Source organism: Scomber scombrus, chromosome 16 (assembly GCF_963691925.1).
Source record: "Scomber scombrus chromosome 16, fScoSco1.1, whole genome shotgun sequence".
NCBI classification, from domain to species: domain Eukaryota; kingdom Metazoa; phylum Chordata; class Actinopteri; order Scombriformes; family Scombridae; genus Scomber; species Scomber scombrus.
This window is the reverse complement of record NC_084985.1, coordinates 26487157-26509915: the sequence shown is the minus strand read 5'-3', so window position 1 is coordinate 26509915 and position 22759 is coordinate 26487157. Positions and strand designations below refer to the sequence as shown.

Below are 22759 nucleotides of genomic sequence, written 5' to 3'. Positions count from 1 at the left end.
CAGAAAGTAGAAAGGGGCAAGAGGAGGGAGGGAGGGGGGGGGGGGGTGATGTCATAATCAATGTTAGTGGTTTCTGTGACCGTTCTAGACTGTCTGCCATGCCACAAAGACTAAATGTTGTTGTGGACCATCAAAGCAAGGCTATACCTCGGGGTATGCTGAAAATTGCACTGCCAAAGTCACTGTATAGTGCCTCATAACTGTTTAATTGCAACTGATTGTTCTCAAAAGTACAACACACTGGGACAGGTTCTCATTTCGGCTTTCAAGTGAACTTCAGAAAAAGCTGTCATGATCTCCACCTGGACGTACGGTGTGAAATGACAGATACCTGTGTGTTATAGTGGTTTGACAAAATATTAAAATTATTTTCTTTACTGGTTGAACTTCAGCTCGCAAACTGTGGATTCCTTGTGATTTGTGTGCATGGAAGTGTGTGGGGTAAGCGTGCCATCTAGTGGATGATAAAGGTACTGCATGAAAAACACAAACTACATTTCAGTGTCGAGAGGATGAATTTATTTGAACAGTTCTTAGAATGAAACAATTACAAGGAAGCAAGTCAGACAGATAATGGTTATGATAGGGATTGGACAAAGTAGTTCATGGCTAATTGCAGTATATTGTTAGGTCTTATTTTTATTGTCCACTGTTTATTTTTCAATCATAAATTCAACACTTTGAAGATGTTGGCCATACGGATAAAGCATCACTGTATTTTTAACTTTTTATTTTAATATAAAAAAAATCCCTACAAAAGTTAAATTAAGTTGCAAATCCTGATGGAACAATCCAACAGCTAGCAAATTTCTTTCAGCCCGACCCTAACTCAAACATTATCTTGCGCACACAGATGCACACACACATACATAACAAGTACCTAGCGAGTACAAGCCAGACCTATTTCCCAGTGATAAACCAAGCACACATGTCCTTTACACCAAATGCATATTATACTAATCGACAAGCTGTATCAGCCTTTTTGGTATTAGCACCTACATACACAAACCAACAAATGAAACATCTGGGCAAATATTAAAGTCATTTCACTCAGATTCAGTATGATTTTAAGTTATTTTATTAAAATAGATTGATTTCTGTCTATGGTAATTTATGAGGACACAGTATCTATAAATAGACATCTCTTTTTGTTACCTAACTAGAATGAGACTAATTTTACTGGGGCTCATTATATGATAATACTTATGAAAATAAATTAAATAATATGACGCCACAGAAAAGCCAGTTTAACAGCATGTAGAGTCAGAATAATATTTTTGTTGGTTAAGCAGCTCAAGGTAGACAGACAACCCTAGAAATGCTCAAAGCCTTGTGGTACCTGAAAAAGAGGGCCAGGCGTTTGCTGTGATGGATTACCTTTCTCAAGTTAAGTTTCAAGTCTCTGCAGGTTAATTTTCATTATTTGTTAGCATAATGAAATGAACTGAAACAAATGGCTGCCTGGAAGGTAGAAAGTAATAGCACAGTTTATTAAAAAAAAAAGGCTGATAATTTAAAATAAAAAAGGGTAAGGTAAGCACTAAAACAAAACCAACCATATGGCCCTTCAAGGGAATAGAGTGTAGAATTTAGTGGCATCTAGCAGAATGAATTTGGCAGAAATGGAATATAATGTTCAGAATTAGTGATCAAATGAAAGCAATAATTGTAATGAGTCCTTTATATCTTTACACCGGCATATTTCTACTGTAGTCTAGAACAGACAAACTAAACTCTGTATCTAGAGAGTGCTTTTCATGTTTGCTTGTTTTTATGAGTTTCACAGCCACTGAGGGGAATGGAATTGTGTTGGTTGCAATCTACAATCTCGCCACTAGATGCCACTTTTTCCCACACTGGTCCTTTAAATAAATTGAAAATATCACAGACACATCAGCTAACCCTGATGTTTGTTGACCAGATTTTGTTGTACTTCAGGAAGTATTTATTGTTCTTTGACAGACTTTAATGGAGTTTGTTAAATTTAGCTGTAAAACAATGACTGATGAAAGCTTTCGTAGCACAGTCAGCTGCACAAAGCAAAATGAGTAACAAGAACTTAGAACTCTTTGTACAGTACAGCTACAATTGAACTCCATCACAGTCCGACAAACTCATACAGGGTGACACAAGTGACGCGTCAAAATAGTTCCAAATTACTTCAATTTGAATAGGACAGGGTAAAAAATGACATGTAGCAGAGAAGTGGTGAATGACAGACGCAGACCCCACAGCTGTTCCGGTCCATTACTGGTCTTTATCAGGTTTATAGATAGTCAGCGTGCGGGCTGATGGGTCGGTGGCGTTGGTCCAGCGTGGCATCCAGTAGTGGGAGAGCCACTCGGCCCGGCCGGGGTAGTTCTTCTCAAACACCTGTCTGAAGTAGTAGGCCTCTTTGGTGAGAGGGGGGTTGTGAGGGTAGGTCTTGGGAGCTTTCTCCAGCTGGGTGTCATTGACCTGAGAGGAGAGAGAGCGGGTCAGATACTGTGGGACGACAGGACAGAACCTTTGCCCCACTGCTAACTGGAATATTCAATTCAACTATAGTATACAGACAGTTTCTTATTTTCTATGTTATATGCATTCAAATTAATTTCTGTAAACACTACAATAAAAAATGGTTGATCTCCATCTACTGATGAAGATAATATATGACTTAACAGTTCAGAACAGCAAGTGAATTGACCTCAAAGTGTGATTGTTTTGTCATAAAAAAAGAAAAGCAAGTTTGTAAGTTTTGTGAGTGGATAAAAACAAAATGAGAATATACGAAAGATGGAGAAATGGATGGTATGGACAGGTAAACTGAGCCACTTCCTTAAAGTACGAAGCTATCTGCCATAATCTGAAATGTACCATGTTTGACTGTCTGTATCTGTATTGTGAGACTTCATATCATACACTAATTTTCCTGTCTCATTTTATCTCCTCACAGTCCAACCAGCATCCTCATACAGTGGAAGTGATACATGAGCATGTCAGATATGTAAGTAAATCTGTTGGGACCCAGTCTGAGATTCTGGAGGATGAACATTTGAATTCAGCTGTAACCTTTCAAAGAGTCTCACTGTTTTTTTTGTTTTTTAAACCAATGGAGTGAAGTGCATCCCTTTGTTTCAGGGTTCATTTTGATTCTCTCTCTCTTTTTTAAGCTTTTATGCATTAAGTTTGGTCGCTTCAGACTGCAGTTTTGGATGCTACCACTAGGAGTCTCCACTGTGTACTCAGCTTGGTTGAAAATCCATTACTGAAGTCAGTAAATAGTCCCTATTCACACAGTGGTCATTTTCCTATGACGTCACACTCAGGGTGAGAAGCTGTCAAGTAAAGTCTTTGTGAGAAGGACACGATGGTCTCTTGAACTTCATTTTTATATGGAGAATTGAACTGGATACATAATAAGGAATACACAGACCCAAAGATGAAGATTTTAGCAGATCCTCTGGATTCATGCAAATCCACTGATACACTACCAATGTTACTGAGAAAAACACATAAAACAGCTTGCAAGCAAATTCAATCTGTATGTACAGAGCTATGTGTAAGTTAATCAGAGATACGAAACCAGTTGATGCATCATGGCAGACAGGCTGGAAATAAAGCTACTTATCTTAATTATCCCCATTCACTCAACAGTTCATAAAAACTCTGCTGCTGTCACATTCAGTCTGTCTATCAGTCAATCTGTCAGGTTTGATCATGTATGTGAGAAAATGCTCTCAGAAAATGGCAGGAACATGAAATCGGAATATTTTCTGAATGGATTTCAGCACACAGTAAGCTGCCACGCTGACATATTACTGTATAATTGATGCTGGTTGATCATGACACCATGTAATGTTGGTTACTTTAATGTTTGCACAAGCCAATGGATTGGTTTATCATCTGACAGCGGACCTCCATTTATTAGTAGTTTTGTCACTTGTGGCGGAGCAGTATCCTAGAAGGCTTGTAAAGTTTTGTCATGTCTTCCAGGCTCTTGTTGTACTTTAGCGTCCCCATATAGAGACAAAGACATGATGCAATACCGCCACATTATCTTAGCTCATTTGCTAAGGAGATGGTATAGCTTACACAAACATCCTCCTCCTCAGAGAGATGTTGCCATGGACTCAAATGTATAGCCAAGCTTAGTAGAGATGTGTCTTTCTGTTGGCTCTTTGAGTAGGTCAGTTTTAACCATTGGGTTAATGACTCCTCTGCAGACAAACTTTATTAGCCTCATTAAACAGTCAAGCAGCTTAAGCAGATCCATCTGTTCCCCTCAAAAGTCTTAACAGCACACTGCAGCTCCACTGGTTCCCCTGTAATTGTACAAGCCTGTCAGGCAAAAAGACATCTCTTTTTTTTTAAAGCCAAAAATACCTTCAAGTATCCAGTCATTTGGAAGTGAACAGTGTTCGGGGCCTCTCTGTGCAGCATTGTTCTGAGATGTGAGTCCACCTCTGTGTCGTTGCCAGTGAAACTCTAATGTAATGTAGCTCCTTTAAAGGAACAAAGCAGTGTGTAATGTGTGCGTAATGAGTGTGAGAGAGCAAGCAGCAGAAAAGTGACGGTGGATGTGAGTGAAGCAGTGAGAATGGAGAAATGTCTCTGCTGAGTCTCCCTTTTGAGGCCACACTTCATCCCTTCCCTCCAGCTCAAACAGGCAGAGGTAAGAGGCCATCACATTCCTTGTGCTTTTATCAAGGAGGAGGCTGTATTTGCTGTCCCCAGTGTCAGGAACCACTCCTTTTTTTCTTTTAAGATTTACTTTGGGCTTTTTGACTCTATTGGCAGAGATGCCGACAGGAAACAGAGAGAAGGGAATGACCTGCAGCATAGGTCCCTGGCCGGATTCAAACCAGGGACACTGCCATTATGTGGCATGCACTCTAACCACTCGACCACTAGTGCGCTCCAGTAACCAGTCCTTTAAGAAAATACTGTGCCAGCACACTATTAATTAGAGCTTACCGATATTATCGGCCAGTCACAGATATCGGAACATATCAGTATATGTTTATTCCATCCAATATATTGATGCATGTTATATACATTTAATCCTTTTTACTAACTCAAGTTTAATATATACATATTAAATTCCCTGTATAGTTAACTGTTACAGTGCATTGATGTCATTTTATAAAAATTAAGTTTATTTTTAAACTGTTAACCATCATGGCCTCCATTACGTATCTTTCTTTTTTCTTAAGTGTTTGATACCCACTTTTTTTTTTTAAGTGTTTATGTACATATCATGTATATAGAAGATGATTGGCCATCTGAATTCTTTTATTCTCGGTATCGGCGTCAGTCCCAAAGATCCAGTATTGGTTGGGCTCTACTATTAATCATTTCAATACACTTTGTATGGTGCAGTTTTCCATGCCTGACCAGTCAGGAGAGAATGAACAACGCTGTGAAGCAGACATTGTTGCCTCTGTTTCAAAGAGTCAGTGTTTTTGTAGATTTTGCTTGTGTGGACTATTCAGCGTGGAATGTCAAGAAACTCTGAGTGTATTTACAATTATATTATGTGAATATAAGTTTAATAAAGTTTATTATTATGTTTTCCAATGAAGTACAATGTCTAGGTTTTGAATAAATGATCTGAATTCAGCTTCTTTTATGTCATTGTAGAAAAGATATTGGGCTTTGTATTGTCCCTTAATGAGCTCATTATCTGTGTGTGTTGTGTGATGTGTGTGTTATTGTTCAACATACCATAGATTCTAGATGGTCCTGCAGGCAGGTGTACCAGGACTTCTTCACTGACATCATACCGTCACTGAAGGCTTCCTTACGTCTCCACAGGATCTCATCGGGGATCAAGTTCAGACCTTTGAAAGAGTCTCTCAACAGATGCTTCTCCACTCCATTCTGAATTACACACAAAAACACTGTTATTACAAGGCAATGCTAGTAAACTAACCTCCAAAAAAGGTGACTCGACTGGTTTGGGCACAAATTAACTGACCTTAGGAACCCTCATCTCCTCAGGCAGGGAGAGGTAGTACGCTGTGAATCTGTGGTCCAGGAAAGGCACTCTGAGTTCCAGACTGAATGAAGAAAAAAAAAAAAAAAGGAACTTCAGATGAGTTGGTAAGAAAAAAGTATGACTCAAGTGATCACAATTTCATTGTTCCAAATTCTTTTTCTTTTTTTTTTTTTTAACTCATCAAATTCAGTATTACCTTGTTACTTTTAGTGGCTTTCACTCCTGCAGTTGGTTATTAAGCTTTAATTAATCACATAACTGCTCTAATTATAATACATTAATCAACTGTTGATTGTTTCCAACCAATGTGTTGCTTAAGATCACTTCATCTTTTATTTCTGACACTTGATTTCCTTCTAGTGGTTCAATTAATCATGACTGCTAAAATTTAATATTCCAGTTCAGTCAACCTAATTAACAGATATTAACATATTTGTTAGCTGATGACAAGTGGTGTACATATTTAGTGGTTGTGATGCAGTGGTTGTGATGCAGTAGTTATAATGCAGTGGTTGTGATGCAGTGGTTATAATGCAGTGGTTGTGATGCAGTAGTTATAATGCAGTGGTTGTGATGCAGTGGTTGTAACGCAGTGGTTGTAACGCAGTGGTTATAATGCAGTGGTTATAATGCAGTGGTTGTGATGCAGTGGTTGTGATGCAGTGGTTGTGATGCAGTGGTTATAATGCAGTGGTTGTGATGCAGTGGTTATAATGCAGTGGTTGTGATGCAGTGGTTATAATGCAGTGGTTATAATGCAGTGGTTGTAATGCAGTGGTTATAATGCAGTGGTTATAATGCAGTGGTTGTGATGCAGTGGTTATAATGCAGTGGTTATAATGCAGTGGTTGTGATGCAGTGGTTGTACTGCAGTGGTTATGGTGCAGGAAAAGTGATCTCTCTTATCCACAATGGTCAGAGTAGAGGATGATACTGCATGACTCATGCAGCGGGCGCACGTACACACACACATTGAACTTAAAAGTTGGCAGGAACGTTTGTTACACACTGCGTCACTCCCAAAGACTCGTAGTTAAAAAAGAGCTTGAGGTGATAACAGCTTGATAACAGTTTGTAGTGCACATTACTGCTCTCCACTGATATGACTGTGTGTGCATAACGGGTTGACCTGACACTGGGTCACTGAAAACTTTCAATACTGAATGAGTCAAAGAAAACTCAGACTTCACACAGCCAGTGGGCCAGGCGCTGTGTCATCACAAGTGGTTATAATGCAGTGGTTGGGATGCAGTGGTTATAATGCAGTTGTTATAATGCAGTGGTTGTAATGCAGTGGTTGTAATGCAGTGGTTGGGATGCAGTTGTTATAATGCAGTGGTTGGGATGAGGTGGATGGTGTTACCCGTGTGCAGCAGTGGTGCGATCAGCACGGAGAACATCAAACAGGTAGAGTTCTTTCATCAGGCGAACACTGTCCTCTGCTGCTGCTTTGGGATTTGGAGCCTGGATGAGGGACACATTATGTTAGTAGCTCAATGCTATTAACATTTAGAGATCAGGCTGATAGCGTGTATACACAGAAGTACACACTTGTACATCAGTGCAGCAAGGTGAGAAATTCAACCACTAGATGTCTTTCATGACTTAAGGACATAAAAATTAAAAAAAAACAACAACATTCCAAATATTGTTGTAATTTGGCAAATTTACCACATTCCCTGAAATAAAATGTTTTTGTGTTAACTACTAATGAATAATAGTTTGTGATGGATTAGAGGAGGACTTGCCTTGTGGAAGTAAATGTATCCCTGAGTCAGCTCATCTGAGCCCTCTCCAGAGAAGATCACCACACTGTCTGTCTTCTCCCTGATGTACTTTGAAACCAAGTACATACCTGCAGAAGAGGAAGCAGAAACACATTCAGTTACAGAGATAGTCCATAGGAGTGATTGCAATGCATTGTGGATCCTTTAAGGTAACGAAGGTTTTTGAAGAAATGTAATTGAATGTTGTGCTGCACACCAGTCAACCGATGGCTTCACTTCTACCTACATACACTGCAGTAGGGCGGGGCAATATAAACCATATATACACTCTTTGCGATATAAAATTAAACCATAAGAAAAATAGAAACTTCAACATTAGAGTTTACATTTGCTGCAGATGTGATCACTTAAGTGTTAGGTTATACCACAGTAAACATCCCTCCCATATGTTGACCCTGCTGACCATTTCACTAATCTCTCTGGATTTCACTGTAATTCAAACGAGCCAATCAGGAGGAAGAGGAATGCAGTGATGCAGCATACCCAGACACATTTCTCACATCAGCGAGCACATGAATCAGCAACAATGTGAAGTGCAGAGCCATATAATGTTTCCATGCAAATGCTTACAGTCACTCTGTTCAAACACAAAACAGCCTGTTCAGTGATATTTTACTTTAATGTACGGAAGTAGAAAATGCTTCTATTCAAGCACTTAACAGTAACATTAACAGTGTGTGTGTGTGTGTGTGGGTAAAACCTAATAGCCTACATCACTACCACTTTATTTGGTACTCCTGTACAGTGTAACATCATCCAGTACAACAGCACTGCTGTATATCCATTTGTAAGGTTCATCATGTTGCTGCTGATTCAGCTCCAGGTTCATTTTGAAGGCCAAGTGTTTTAAATTTGTTTGTATGATATTGAAATGAAAGCAAATTATCATATATTTTTTTATGAGGCTACAATCATGGTCATATTTCTTTATAACTAGTTTTATTTTAATTTCATAGATGACATTTTGCTTAGTTGGTCCAGTTGCAGTTTTAAATTATCGTTTTTGGTGTCTGTGTTACATCCACACACATTTAATGCAGTGTATTTTTGTAGTTTCTTCATGCCAAACGTTTCCTGTGTGTTTTACACTCACCAACAGAGGCACGTATGGTGGTGATGTCATAGGTCTCCAGGTGGAAGATGACTTCTTCTACAGCCTGGATGCCTTCTTCTGCGGTGAAGTTCACCTCGTGGTGCTCGCTGCCGATGAAGGCGGCAACCTGAAAAATGCAAAAACAACCCGATTTAAAAACAAACCGAGTTTTTTTTATTTCTTCCACAATCGATTTATATCAACTGTATTAAAAAGATGAGAAATAGCAAAGAAAACTGACCTTGCGTGCAGCTAAGATGTCAGGACTGTCCTCTGAGCCGATGGAGAATGTCTGGATGGGATACTGCAGCTTCTCCTCTTTGGCCAGTTTCACCAGTGTAGCAGCAACCAAACTAGAGTCCAGACCACCTGATACATGGACAACATGAAGGCAGTTCATTAATACAAACAAGTCTATTTCCAATCTCTTGCATCAGTAAAGCTTTCAAAGAAATAGCTAAATTCAGACTTATCTAATGACAACATAACAGGGTAATGTGCTGCTTAATAAGAGCTACTTACATGATTGGACAGAATTGGTCTGGGTTTTATATTAATATACTAATAATAATAATAATAATGATAATAATATTCGGATATTTGATGTGTATACTTCAGCATAATTTAGCCTTCAGTTTTTTTTTTTAGCTTTGGCATTACTTTAGCAATTTATGCCATTCAGATTTAGTCCAATTTTTCAAGTGTGTCTCTAAAAACAGTCACTGTTGCTTTATAAAGAGCTCCACTGGAATGGCCTGGTTTACAGTCAGGAGTTCATAGTAATAATAACAAAATACAACACTTAAATAAACTGTGTTGTGCTGTTCCCGTTAGCGACTGAGCTAGCTGGTTTGCTAACGAGGAACCCGGTGGGCTGTTGTGGCTAGCCGGAATGTTACTTGACATGTATTTATCAAAGCGCGTGAATTCATTTCACAGTGACAGTGTTTGGTCTCACAGGGAAATGAAACCATGGTGTGTCATGTGAAAGGCATTTCTATTTGTTAGCTCACACCCACTGGTTAGTGAGGAGCAGTGTTGGGACAAGTGTCTGTTAGCTGTGATGTTACAAATGCAGCTGAGTCACTAGAAAACACTGACTGCTGAGTCATGTGGTAGAAAACAGCTAATGCTAACCTTTCATACATGATAGTATAGCAGGAAATTACAATAATATACAAATTTTTTGCTACCCAAGGCATTATTGTTATTTTATGTTGAAATAAAGTAGGGATGTCAAACATGCGGCCTGCAGGCCAGAACCGGCACGCCAAGGGGTCCAATCCGGCCCACTTTCCTTTCATCTTTCCTTCTTGTAACCCTAACCCTTTTCCAACCTTCCTTTTTTCTTTCTTCCTTCCTTCCTGACTTTCTATCTTCCTTCCTTTTGTCCTTCCTCCCCTTCCTTCCTTTCTTCTTCTTCTTCTTTTCCTTCCTTCCCTCCCTACCTTCTTTTCCTTCCTTCCCTCCCCTACCTTCTTTTCCTTCCTTCCCTCCCTCCCCTACTTTCTTTTCCTTCCTTCTATCCCTACCTTCTTTTCCTTCCTTCCATCTTTTTAATAATCCGGCCCACATGAGATCAAATTGGGCTGTATGTGGCCGTTGAATGAAAATGAGTTTGACAGCCCTGAAATAAAGTGAGTTATTATCACAGAGAAGATGTAAACGTTAGCTAGCATGTTTCATGTATCAAACAGCTAACGGTGCTGTTTCAGTATGTAAATGGCAGGAATGTTCATTACCTGACAGAAGACAACCGATTCTCCTGTGAGCCATGAGACGTTTCTTGACTGCGTTCTCAAACAGGGTTCTGATGTTGCTTTTCACCGTGTCCTCGTCGAAACCTGCAAACACGTCACATTTAAAATAGTGTTGTAGAAAATGCTAATCAGCTAACGAAACGGACAAAGCCTGTCTCGAATCACACACTTCTGTTGGTATACCGTGTGCACTGTACTTACATGCAGTGCACATATATCGACAGGTTAGTATTGTCTCAAATCAAACACGGCAAACACTTAAAAAAATAACTTTAAAAAATTAAATAATGATTAGCTAGTTAGCAATCTAGGGTTAGCATTATGATTCGTGGTACCAAATCCTTACAGACGTCTAAATGAACCCAATAAACCTACTGAGGGCTTATATGTAACAACGGTAGAGTGGCGCAAAAACACACGTGTAGTTTACGTTTGTATGATGTGGCCATGTTCACTGTAGTTACAACGTCCTTGGCCGCCATTTCCTGTTTGAAAAGTGGTCTCTCCCCTTCTGCTATATAGTCAAGATGATGACCGTTGAAGGTGAGAAGTGTCCATAGTTAGAAACTCAACTGTTTGAGTGCAACATCCAGATACTCATAGTTCACTGCATTTCCCCATACTTCAGTGTGAACGAACTAATGTACTCAAAATATGAAATATGAAGTGTAAAAACAGATTTCAGACACAATGTAAGTGATGAACACATACTTGTTGGTAGTCTCTCCACGATGTCATAGACAGCATGAGCAGGCTCTTTTGTGCAGCAGTGAAACGGCTCCATCTTAATAGGCTTCACTTTGCCACTCTGCTTCAAATCAAAGGCCTCGTAGTGTCCGGGGAGGAAAGGGACGATGTTGGCAGGGGAGGCCATTGCATGGTTGATATCTATGAGACCTGTAATTTTTTTTAAAAACAACAAGTTAAGCAACGCAAAATAAACTAAAAAAAAGGTGTTAAACATGTGATTTGATGATAAGAAACCAGCCCGTTACCTTTGGCTTCTGAGCTAACTGCCAGGAATCCATCGTCTGTGAGGAGTTTGAACAGAGGCCGCACGCCATACGTGTCTCTTCCCAGGAAGACTTTTCTGTTGGCGGTGTCCAGCAGAATGAAAGCGAAGACACCGTCCAGGAGGGAGGCCATCTTCTCGATGCCGAAGCGATCGTACAGATGGAGCAGAATCTCACCGTCCACTTTGGTCTGGTGATCGAAATCAAACTCCTTCTTCAGCTGGGAGAAAAGTGGAGAAATATAGTTGTTATTTTAAGTTTCTTCACATAAACATTCATACTTCTTTATCACTAAAAAAACCTTTGAATGGACAAAATCTACATTATGGGCTGGAACGGGTTTTAGTTCTCTCCAGTCAGTCTTTTTGCATTTGTGGAGCAAAATTAAATTATTTCAAATTCCCCCTTAATCCAATAGTGGATTCCTTTCAAATTACAGAGTCATGTGAATCAATTCTAGCTGAATGAAGAAACAGATGCTGGCATGAGTATAGTCTTGTTTAATAAGAAAACAGCAATGACAAGTAGGCAACATAGCTAACAAGCTACATGCTAATGATGGAAATGTTGAACAAAAGCTGAACTGAGCTTCAATGAAAGATAATCAGCCACGTGCAAAATATTTCTCAGTGACTAACTCACTCACTCACTGAGGCGAGCACGAGCACCAGTCCGACGGGCACGGTCGAGGCCAGTGTATCACAGAGTGAGGAGGACTATTTGCTTGGGTGTAGTTACACTTCAAATCAGGGGCAACAAAAGTCAAACCAGCTGGTGGTTTGGTGCTGTTCTGTGTGGTGAATGTGGGAACACAGTAACAAGTGACTCCTGCCGTAGATGCAGTTTCTCTTTATGCTCTAACCCTCCTGTTGTCCTCCTGCTGACTGTGCAACTTTGGTCCTCCTGGGTCACAATTTACCCGGTCTGGTTTGACTATAAAACACAACGTATGAATCACCACCAACTCTGTGTTAGACCTTTTAAGTCAACTTCATTCCAACTTATTACCACAGCTTTTACACATATTATTGGAAATTATGGTCAATAGGCCTCATTTTAATGAAAGTATAGCTCATTTTTGAGATAACACCTGTTGTCCTCCTGGCTCAAATTTGACCTGAGGACAACAGGGGGGCTGGACCGAGTTGACTAAAAATTTACTGATTCAGCAGTGAACTTAGATATATGGGCGATATGTCTGAATATTCATGGTCACAGTGGAATTCAGTGTGTTGCATGTAACAAGTATTTTAGGGCTGGATGCAGAGTTGTATGTAGCTCAGTTCAGGAGATAATGCAGTGTTTTGACCTTTTATTTTGTATTTATTGATTTTTAGTATGAGTCGTTTATTATACAGCTACTTTTTATCTACTTAGAAGCTGGACAGTGTGCATTACTACTGAATTATTTGGTACTGTGCAGCAGCAGCAGCACTTTGTGTTCAAGGCAAATTTCCCTCAGTGATAATAAATTCTCATCTTATTATAAAAGAAGTTTCTATCATTCTAACATGTACGGCAGCTTTCAATTGTCCATCTGATGGAACAGATTCTGCTCACTGACTGCGTAACAGCTCCAGCTTCAAGTGCAAAATCCCACCTTTTTTTTTCTCTACTTTTGTTTCCAGTACATACTGATTAATGTGCTTTGTGCTTATGATCAGACAGCTGTGTTGTGGATGAGCAGATCCACTACAGACGCTGGTAGGGGACTGCAGCTACTGATATGAAGCTTTTGGAATGGGAGCACAGTGTCCAAACTCTGAGACCTGCAGCAGGTGTTGGCAGCACAAATGGAAACAGGTGGTCACATGATGTGCAGTCTAAATACAGTGTTTTAGTGTCCAAACTGTGTGTGTTTGGAAACCTTGACAAGACCGTGGGAATGGCTTCAGAGCAGCAGGTAGCATCTCCTTACCGTGAGATGGTTGTAAATCTCTCCGTTGTAGCAGAGCCACAAGAAGGGAAATTTCTTGATGCGCAGCGGCTGCATGCCATACAGCTGGTCCACGATAGCCAGGCGGTGGAAGCCAAAGCAGCAGTTGGTGAAGCCATTGACGTTCTCAAAGCGGAAGGCGTCAGGGCCCCTGTGAGCTATCTTCATGGCACTGGTGCACTGAGATGACAGGCACTCATCACTGCCAAACAAGGCCCATATACCACACATGTCAGATCTGTGGAGAGAGAAGATACATGGACAAAAAGAGTGTGTTGGTTAGTATGCAGTTTATCATTTGAAATGTAAAATAACTGATATTCAAACTAAATTAAGTCTAGCATCAAAAGCTACTTGTTTTGATCATTTGTGAAAGAATAAAACAATGTTAGATATTTGAGTTGGGAATTTTGTGAAACTTCTGTTCCAAATTAGAATATTAACACACACATATGCTCCACAGAGAAACACAGCCACATGAGAAGTTAAGGCAATAGTGCATACATCTTACATCATGAACCTTAAACATGAACTGAAAATTCCAGGCAGAGGAATGAGGAAGAATCATCTTCTGCTCACTTATGGGACATTTTTTTTAGTATCACACTGTTCCATTACAGATACATAAAAACCTCTAAATTCCCTCGTTCCTTGAATGCAGCACGATTGGTGACGATTGAATTTGACTTTCCGCTTCTAAGATTAGACCATTTTTGAATGAACGCCAACACACGTGGTGAATGAAAGTAACCAAATTATTAAATAATAATTGTTTCTTTTATTAAGTTAAGTAAATTAATAAAGTTTTCTTGTAAATGAACTTTGTGTGTCATTGTTTTGGTCCATACGTTACGCAAATATTTCATTTGACAAAAAAAAAAAACAGTAATTCGGCAGTGGAGTCTGGCATAAGGACGATATGTCTGAATTCACCATATAAAAAAGCGTTTCAGCAACATCACTGAACACCTGAATATGAGCTAAATAGAAGTGGACACAGTGTCATTCATTGTGTTGAACAGACTGCAGACTATTAAAGAGCTTTTTAGGGCTACGTGTACAGTTTCATATAGCTAACGTAATAGTAAGCGCCATTCTCTTGTATCAAGGGCACCTTCCACCAAACCGCATTAAAGAAATCTACAAATTAAACATTTGCTTTGATTATGGACAAACACTGTAACAGCTACAAATGTGGGATGGACTTTTCATAAATGAATGACTTGTATTCTTCAACTCGGCGTAGACCAAGCAGCACTTTTTTCCCCCATTTAACAGACAAATTGCATCATCTTCTATTCTCATTATGTGTATTCTGTCCAGTCGGGCGGATGCTAACACGTGTACGTCAACCTTAAAACACCGGATAGGTTTGGTGTACTATAATGCTGCTATACGCCCAATTTTAACAAACATCCCATTGATTCGTAACTGGTCGACAGCCCTGTGTATATCATGCATGTAGATATAATGACTGAACTTACGTTGTCCTTTAAGACTTACGATTCCTGTAGAGACCGGCAGACCGTAGTCACTCCTCAGCAATGATGAGCAGCAGTGATGAGGCGTCCCATTTAATATATATCCGGAAATTATTCATTGATTTTCACAATAAGAGAACACGCGCCTAGCGCCAATGACTTGAACCATATCGCAGTAAAACATTTTATTTGTTAGAATTGGTTATATTATTAGTTGTAATATTTCCTTGTTCTACCAGCATCACATTTATTGAGGTCTTTATTTGTGACATGCTCCATAATTTTGAGTCACTTTGACCTAAAAACACATGCAGGGTTCTTGGCGTGAAAAGGTAAGACGTGAGTTGGTAAAACGTGGCCTTTTATTGTGAAAGCTGACGCTATTTTCTGTTTCCTGATCTTGACAGCATCCTGGCGCACGGCACGCAACAGCCGGCACTGTTGCATCAGTGCGGTGGTTTCATCAGTGAACATTAGCAGTTTAATTCACTGTTAAATCATAAGAACAATGAGCCTGCAGACTTTCCATCTCACACAGACATTTCGGCACTGATATAAAGTGAACCCCGTGGCATCATGGTACTCTGAGTTTTAATTTGGTGAAGGACAAACTCGCCACATGCAAGATTGCATCAACTGAGGAAGTGACTTCACGATATCTATATATGGCTCAGTGGTTGTATCTGAATACCTTTGATGACTATGTGTGATGTTCTTTATCTGATGTAGTAAAGAGGTCACAATAAGATTCACTCCCTGTTTATTAAATGAGTGGCAAGAGCAAGGACATATTATGTTAACTGAATTATGTTCCAATACGGTGCATAAATGTATTAGTTTTATATGATCAAGCTGAATTGTGTTTTACCCAATACATTTGTATTTGACTTTATCACTCCAAACACTGTAGAAAGGCTTTGCCCTGGATTAGAGTTCATACTGTCTGATCCATTAATCATTGGCTTGGGTCTGGTTTAGGTCTCCAAGTGTAATTTACACAAAATGTTCTCTCTTAATATCTTTAACTTACACTTGATACACAGTGCCTGGTGAGAAGAGAGAGAGAGTTTGGTGAATAGTCAGCAGTGAATGAGATAGATAGATAGATAGATAGATAGATAGATAGATAGATAGATAGATAGATAGATAGATAGATAGATAGATAGATAGATAGATAGACAGACAGACAGACAGACAGAGAGACAGACAGACAGACAGACAGACAGATAGATAGATAGATAGATAGATAGATAGATAGATAGATAGATAGATAGATAGATAGATAGATAGATAGATAGATAGATAGATTAATACAAATGTATGTATGTACATGTAATAAATAATAATAAAATACTCAATGAAAAAAATGCTTTTTGCAAAAAAAAAAAAAAAAGACTAAAATAATATATGAATAATGTTTCAGATGTTAAAACTAAATTACTTTAAACTGCACTGTGGAGCTTCCTGCATGTTCCATGTGCTTTCAGTTCAGTCCTGAATGTTCCATATTTCTCATCAAAATAAAAAAAAAGTGGTCTGAGAACGCATTATTTGGCCTTTGTATTGTTTTTTGGGTCGCAAACATTTTTGAGATTTTCAAGTGGGCCCTGAGTTGGATAAGGCTGGGAACCCCTTTAGCACATTTAACAGTCTGATAAATAAAATATAATGGTTTGGTTTGGGTGGTACACTTTGGCAATTTAATTGTAACAGTACGTTTGAGTGTTGAATTTAGTTACATACAAATAATTACAGTATATTTTAGGAAATTACTTGTCGTCATTACAATGGCATTTACATTTATCTACTTTAATTTTTAAACTTTCCTCATTCATATCAACCATATGAACAGATGTTAAGCCCTTATAGTGTCATTATAGTATATCTTAAACATATTTCATATATTTCATATGAATTTCTTTTTCTTGTTGACAGATGTATTGTTTTAACCAGACGTTTATGTTTTGATGCATGGGTGTAAATTGTAGTGAAGTATCTTTAAATATAATTCTTATGTATTTCTACCTATAAAAAATTCTTACCTATATAAAAAAAAAAGAAAAAAATGGTGAATGAAATGGTGTCATGATTATGAGTTAGTTAGTAAGTCCTTCATTTGAACAGGTTGTTTTTTTCAAGAGAAACCAGAAAAACATGGGCTATCATTACAATCACTCCATGTACGGTGATCACTCAGAGAGTGAAGTAAGGAGGCAGTTTTTCCAGTAGAGCTTCATTCATTAACATGTAAAAAGCAACCGCCTTTTTATTGTTTGTTAGAGGGGACAGTCTCACCTGTTCTTATAGCATGTAATAATCCATGAGAGAATTATTACTTGTGATAAAGCAAGGTGCATTGTGATAAAACAGAGTCAAGATGCTTTTAGCACACCAGTCACACTCTGATATTCAACTTGCTTGTCAGGTGTTCCACATGAGCCTTAAACATGAATCTGTTATCCAGCTGTATTTGTAACATTTCATATTTTCTGAAATGGATAAAAAGCAAAGTACAGTAATGATTAAAAATGGCCAGGAGACATATACAATGGTATCTGTATAAAAAATGTACAGTACATCATGGAGGGACAGGGACTCTATTGTTTATGTATATGCTCATAATATAGTTATCATGTGCTATTACAATGCAGGTGTATTAAACTTGAATTTTTCAGCAAAATTGAACAGTTAGTCCAGTTTTTACAGACGGCTCTTTACTGTGCAAGAAACTCTGGAAAAACAGGATTCACAAGCCTCCGCTCTACGAAAAAATGTACTATCTGAAAATCTACTCTTACAGTATCATGTGTTTCTGATTTATTAGTACCTTAAATGATGCTTTTATTCTGATTGAAGTGCAATAAATGATGGAGTTTGATGAAATAAACCAAAAAAACAGCAAGTCATTCCTGCTGGGTTAAATGAGCTAACACCATAGCAGCAATACATATGTGAGTTCTGTTAATGGCCTTATTGATAATGATTTATGTTGTCTCAGTGGTGGTTAATAACTGTAGGTTTATTATGTTGAATATTGATTTATTGGAGTTTTATCACGCCCTGCACCTTATTACATGTAAGTGTAAAAAACAAGAGTGGAAATTGGTTGGTTAATAAATGGCTGATTGTAAGATGATTAACAGAGGAGGAAATAGGAAGAAAAAAATTGAAATTGAAATGAAAGCATGTGAGGAGTTATTTGGTGGAGCTGGCTGGGGTTTCTCTAACACCTGTCTGAAATAGAAGGCCTCCTTAGCATACTGTTTGACCATGATGATGATGATGATAACGTTAAATCTATATATTGATTGGTCGACATATCAGGCTAAATATCAGACTTAAATGAAATGACATAGGCAGAAAGCACCAAATAAAGACAGAGAGGCCGCCTGCTCCAGGAGTGAAGGATTTTATAATATTTCTTCACCGAAAGCCAAAATAATACGTATAGTTTTCACAGTGGATATTTTGGAATATCACAGTAGAAAAAGCACAGGTGTAAATATAAAAATGAAACATGGCTGAATTCCATTTACTTCAGTTTCAGGGTACTGTCACACTGCTTTGGCTTACTGGGGCTAAAGTGTCCCAGACAGTTCCTTAGCAGCAGCAACTGTCTCCAATGTAAAGAGACACTGTCAGGCTAAGCTTGCTAAGACTAGAATGATGTTTCTCTGAAGGGCTTTTAAAACTGTCTATCTGAAGGAGTTTCACAGGTATTTCTCTGCTCCGCCCGGGTTACATAGGACACAGCACTGTTGCAAAATCATGATTCACTTCTTAAGTTACATCTCCACACAAAGGATGAGATTGCACAGTCTGCAAACTAAAGCATTATGAAACAACTGACCTTTTTTCACGTGTCTTTATCTGCTCAGGCAAGGAAAGGTAATACACTGTGTATCTGTGGTCCAGGATTGCAAAACATTTTCTTTTTATGTGCTTTGTTGCTGAACCGTTGTATTGTTAATGCAGACCATGTAGAGCCAGTTGGCTTTTGATACAGATAAGTTCTTTGTTAGTGCTCCAGTGAATTCAGCTCACCCTATGCACAGCCGCACTGAATCAAACTGAGCTAACACACAGGCCATATTTGTGCATGTTCTTCTAACCGCCACAATATGACTCTTAATGCAACCACTAGGTGGCACCAAAGGACTATGATGAGAGATGCAATTGTGATTCCACTTCTTTGAAGCAGAAGCTGAAATATCTGTATTCAACACTAAAAGTCAGTGAACAACCCTCATAGAAGGGTCAAGAGATCAACTAGTCTAGGAATAGTATTTCTTTCTGACCATATATGCTAGAAGGACAGCACACAGGTGTGGACCAATGCAGCATGACAACACTGCCCTCTACTGGCTAGTCAGATCAACACATTAAAGAGACATAGACATCTACACAACTATGTCTCACCACTGCTTCAGACAACATCAATTAACTGTTAAACCATCAGCTGAAAACAAACTAATACTAAGCACATATTTTAAGAGCACCATTTGTAACATGTATAATATATAAAAGAAATAAATCAAATGATGATCACTATTTAAATCTCTCTCATAGTGGTTACCTTTATCTGAAAAAATACTGATGAAAATGAATGTAAGAAAAAAGGGTTCTCAGCCAAGATTCATTTTAACTCCATCTGAGTTTCAACACAAATAACTCTTCCCTGGTCATCCTTAAATTGTTCCAAAATATTAATATTTAAATGTTTAAATGCATAAAAACTATGTACTGTGTTTCACTAACTATTTCTAATTCTGTCAAATAGGTTTGTTGTATTTTCCCTTTGAAATATACCAGACATCTCCTATGTCTTACTGGGATTTGAGAAACATTTCTATTCTGTGTAACCACTTTCAGTATCTTTGCCAGAGGGAGATACTGAAGAAAGTTTCAGGCCTGTTCATTATATCATTTTAATATCATCCCAAGTACAATGAACATGTTGTGTAAGAGACAGTAAGAACAGGACAAAAGAAAGAAAGAAGAAGAAAAACACAAAGAAGCAAAACCAATTAAAAAACATGCACACAACCCTCAAATCCCTCCTTCCAACCCAAACTGACCTAATGTGAAGGAATATTCCAATATTCCTTCCACCCCCTGTGGGCAGTAGGTACATGAACTCTACCCCTATTCCCTGACTGCTAGGCCACGTGAGTGCCCATTTCCCCAAATCTCTTCAATCATTCACACGCCATATTTCGTGGCACCATTCCTGTCCTCATTTTAGGGCTGGGAAAAAAAAAGATTATAGCTCATATTGTCCAGGATATAATAATGTCTTAAGGCCTGTACAACCATATGCAAAAAGGGAGGAAAACAATCTGTGGGCATGATGCATTGAGACAGTTTTGTTCTGGGAGGACAGTGTCTCTCAGGGCCTTAGTGGTTCATATGGGTCTAATTATTCTGCTCATGTCTTGTCTCCCTGGTGATGAACTCCACAACTTTTTTGTGTTGTTGTTCACCATTCCTAGTAAAGTGAAGTGTAGCAGGCTCAGCCCGATGAAAACATACATCCATTTCATTCAGTCTCTTAATCACAGGTCTATAAAGATTTTGCAGATCAGCCACGTCTTTGGTTCAGTTAGGGAAGAAGGCCATCCTGCAGCCATTCTATTCAATATTGTCCTTTTCTCTTTATATCTTCCCATCTCCAGACAGAAACTTTGCTCTCAATTTAGAATGTGTGTAGGACGGACTCCTTTCTCCATTGGTGGCCACAGGGTACAAGGTACTCTGCAGCACATCATCTTTAAGATTAAAATGATTTACCTTAGGTCTTACCTTTTGAGGTGAACTTAGTTTTGAAAAGTTGTCCAGCTGTACTTTTGAGCCCTGTCAAGCACTGATGTCATAATTTTTGTTAAATTCTTACATCTTAGTAATTATTTTTGTGAGTACACTGTTATCATAACTGAAAGAAATTATATCCAAAACTATGAAAATAACACTGAATTTGCTCTATCCTTAAAGCCTTAGTTAAGAATAATAATACTTGGGACCTTGGAACCAACTCTTGCTGTCATGTTACTGTCTTTTCTTCCTGCCTCTTCGTCTCCCCTTTCATACCCATAAAGGAAATGTAAATGTCAAGGATCAACACTTTGTTCTAATGTCTGCAGCTGTGACAACAGCAGTTGTCTGGCCCAAAGTCTTCAAAGTTCAGATCAATACACCACAAGATAAGTGGTAAAGATTCAGTCTTCTGGGCCAAATCCAACAAAGGTTACCCAGAACTGAGGCACATTCTCCTGTCAGCATGCCAAAGGCACTTATGACATAGGATACACGTTTAATGATCCCTGTGGGCATCCAGTAAAGATTTCAGATGAGGCAATGATGGCATGTCTAAAGTGATCTCATTTAACAGATGTTCTGGGGAAATTATTTTTTATAGTTTGATCATTTCTGTTTGGCCTGTGGCTTCATCTCAGATCTTTTAATCCCTTTTATATCTGAGTGCATTATGAGGTATGAGGGGTCTTGTTGAATTGCTGTTAGAGTTTATAAATGCTAACTCCTCCAGAGGCCTTCTTTTTGTGCCTCAGCCCACTGGAGCTGTGACTAGGAAGTAACTACATCTTCCGTATCAAACAGAAGGACTTTACTAATATGACAGATTTAGTGGACCTGACCCTTTCTAGGGACATTAGCTATATCCAGCCCTTCTCCTTGAAACCAAAAAACACTGCACTCGCTTCATCTGGACAACAACTGCTTGATGGTGCTAAGCCCTGATGACTTGCAAGGCTTGGTAAACCTGCAGCACCTCACCGTTAACAACAACCAACTGGGATGCATCCGTGTCAAGTCCTTTGAGGACCTGGCACCTCCCTTGTAGAATCTGGACTCCTACAACAACCTGATGTCTCTACTGCCAGATTATCAACCTGCACTGGAAAGGCTGGCGAAACTGAACCTGATGTCTAACCAATTGCAGAATCTACCACCAGACCCCATCTTTGCCTGCACCCAAGACTCAGTGATCTGGACCAGACGCTATACTCTCCAGCTGTCCCTGAACCTGGGTGGGAAGTTGCTCCACTGCAACTGTTGCTGTGAAGACTTGAAAGAGATGACAACCTGAAGAGTTGAGCTTCCCCTTGTGCACTGAAGGGTTGTTACTTTTGGAACATAAAGGAGGGGGTGTTTGTGTGTCAGCCACCTGCCATTACTCAGCACACACATAGAATACTGGTCTTGGACAGACAGTCAGCAAGCCTAATTTGCAAAGCTTCTGGAGATCCTTCCCCCACCATCCACTGGATGTCCCCTGATGATAGGCCACTTGGCAACACCCCCCACCACGCATTTTACAGCAATGGAACCCTGACCTAAACCATCATCACCTCTAAGGACCAATGCAACTTCACCTACTTGCCACTAATGTGGCTGGAGGAGTCCACTGCCTCCATGGCCGTGTCAATCCTCTAGCTTCCCCACCTTAACAGCACCGAGCAGCCAGCGCAGCCAAAGTTCCACCACTCTGATATCACAGGAAACACCAGGATCAGCAAGGGTTAAATGTATCACACAAACAAGTGCAATACCAAAAGTTGCCCAGCAGGTTTCACCATTTTGACTGTATCAAATGCTTAAAAAAAGTGAATCATCACTAGCTCCTCCTGTTATATTGCATCTATAACATATTTTAATAAAAGGGTGAGACATCAGTCTTTTGTCCACAAGTT

At 39.1% G+C, this 22759-nt stretch overlaps 1 protein-coding gene and 1 pseudogene across 1 annotated transcript; one reads left to right on the top strand and one right to left on the bottom strand.

The window, feature by feature from the left end:
* Positions 1 to 496: 496 nt before the first annotated feature.
* Positions 497 to 15129, bottom strand: asns (asparagine synthetase). Its single transcript, XM_062436426.1, has 12 exons — positions 15054 to 15129; positions 13552 to 13807; positions 11616 to 11853; positions 11332 to 11517; positions 10603 to 10704; positions 9102 to 9229; positions 8861 to 8987; positions 7729 to 7835; positions 7344 to 7444; positions 5960 to 6041; positions 5707 to 5862; positions 497 to 2457 (listed from the first exon to the last, which is right to left on the bottom strand). The coding sequence occupies exons 2-12, from the start codon at positions 13798 to 13800 to the stop codon at positions 2248 to 2250; spliced, it is 1686 nt and encodes a 561-aa protein (XP_062292410.1). The 5' UTR covers positions 13801 to 13807; positions 15054 to 15129; the 3' UTR covers positions 497 to 2247.
* A 6449-nt stretch (positions 15130 to 21578) lies between these two features.
* On the top strand, positions 21579 to 22592 carry LOC133995963 (leucine-rich repeat and fibronectin type-III domain-containing protein 2-like; annotated as a pseudogene).
* The last annotated feature ends 167 nt before the right edge of the window (positions 22593 to 22759 follow it).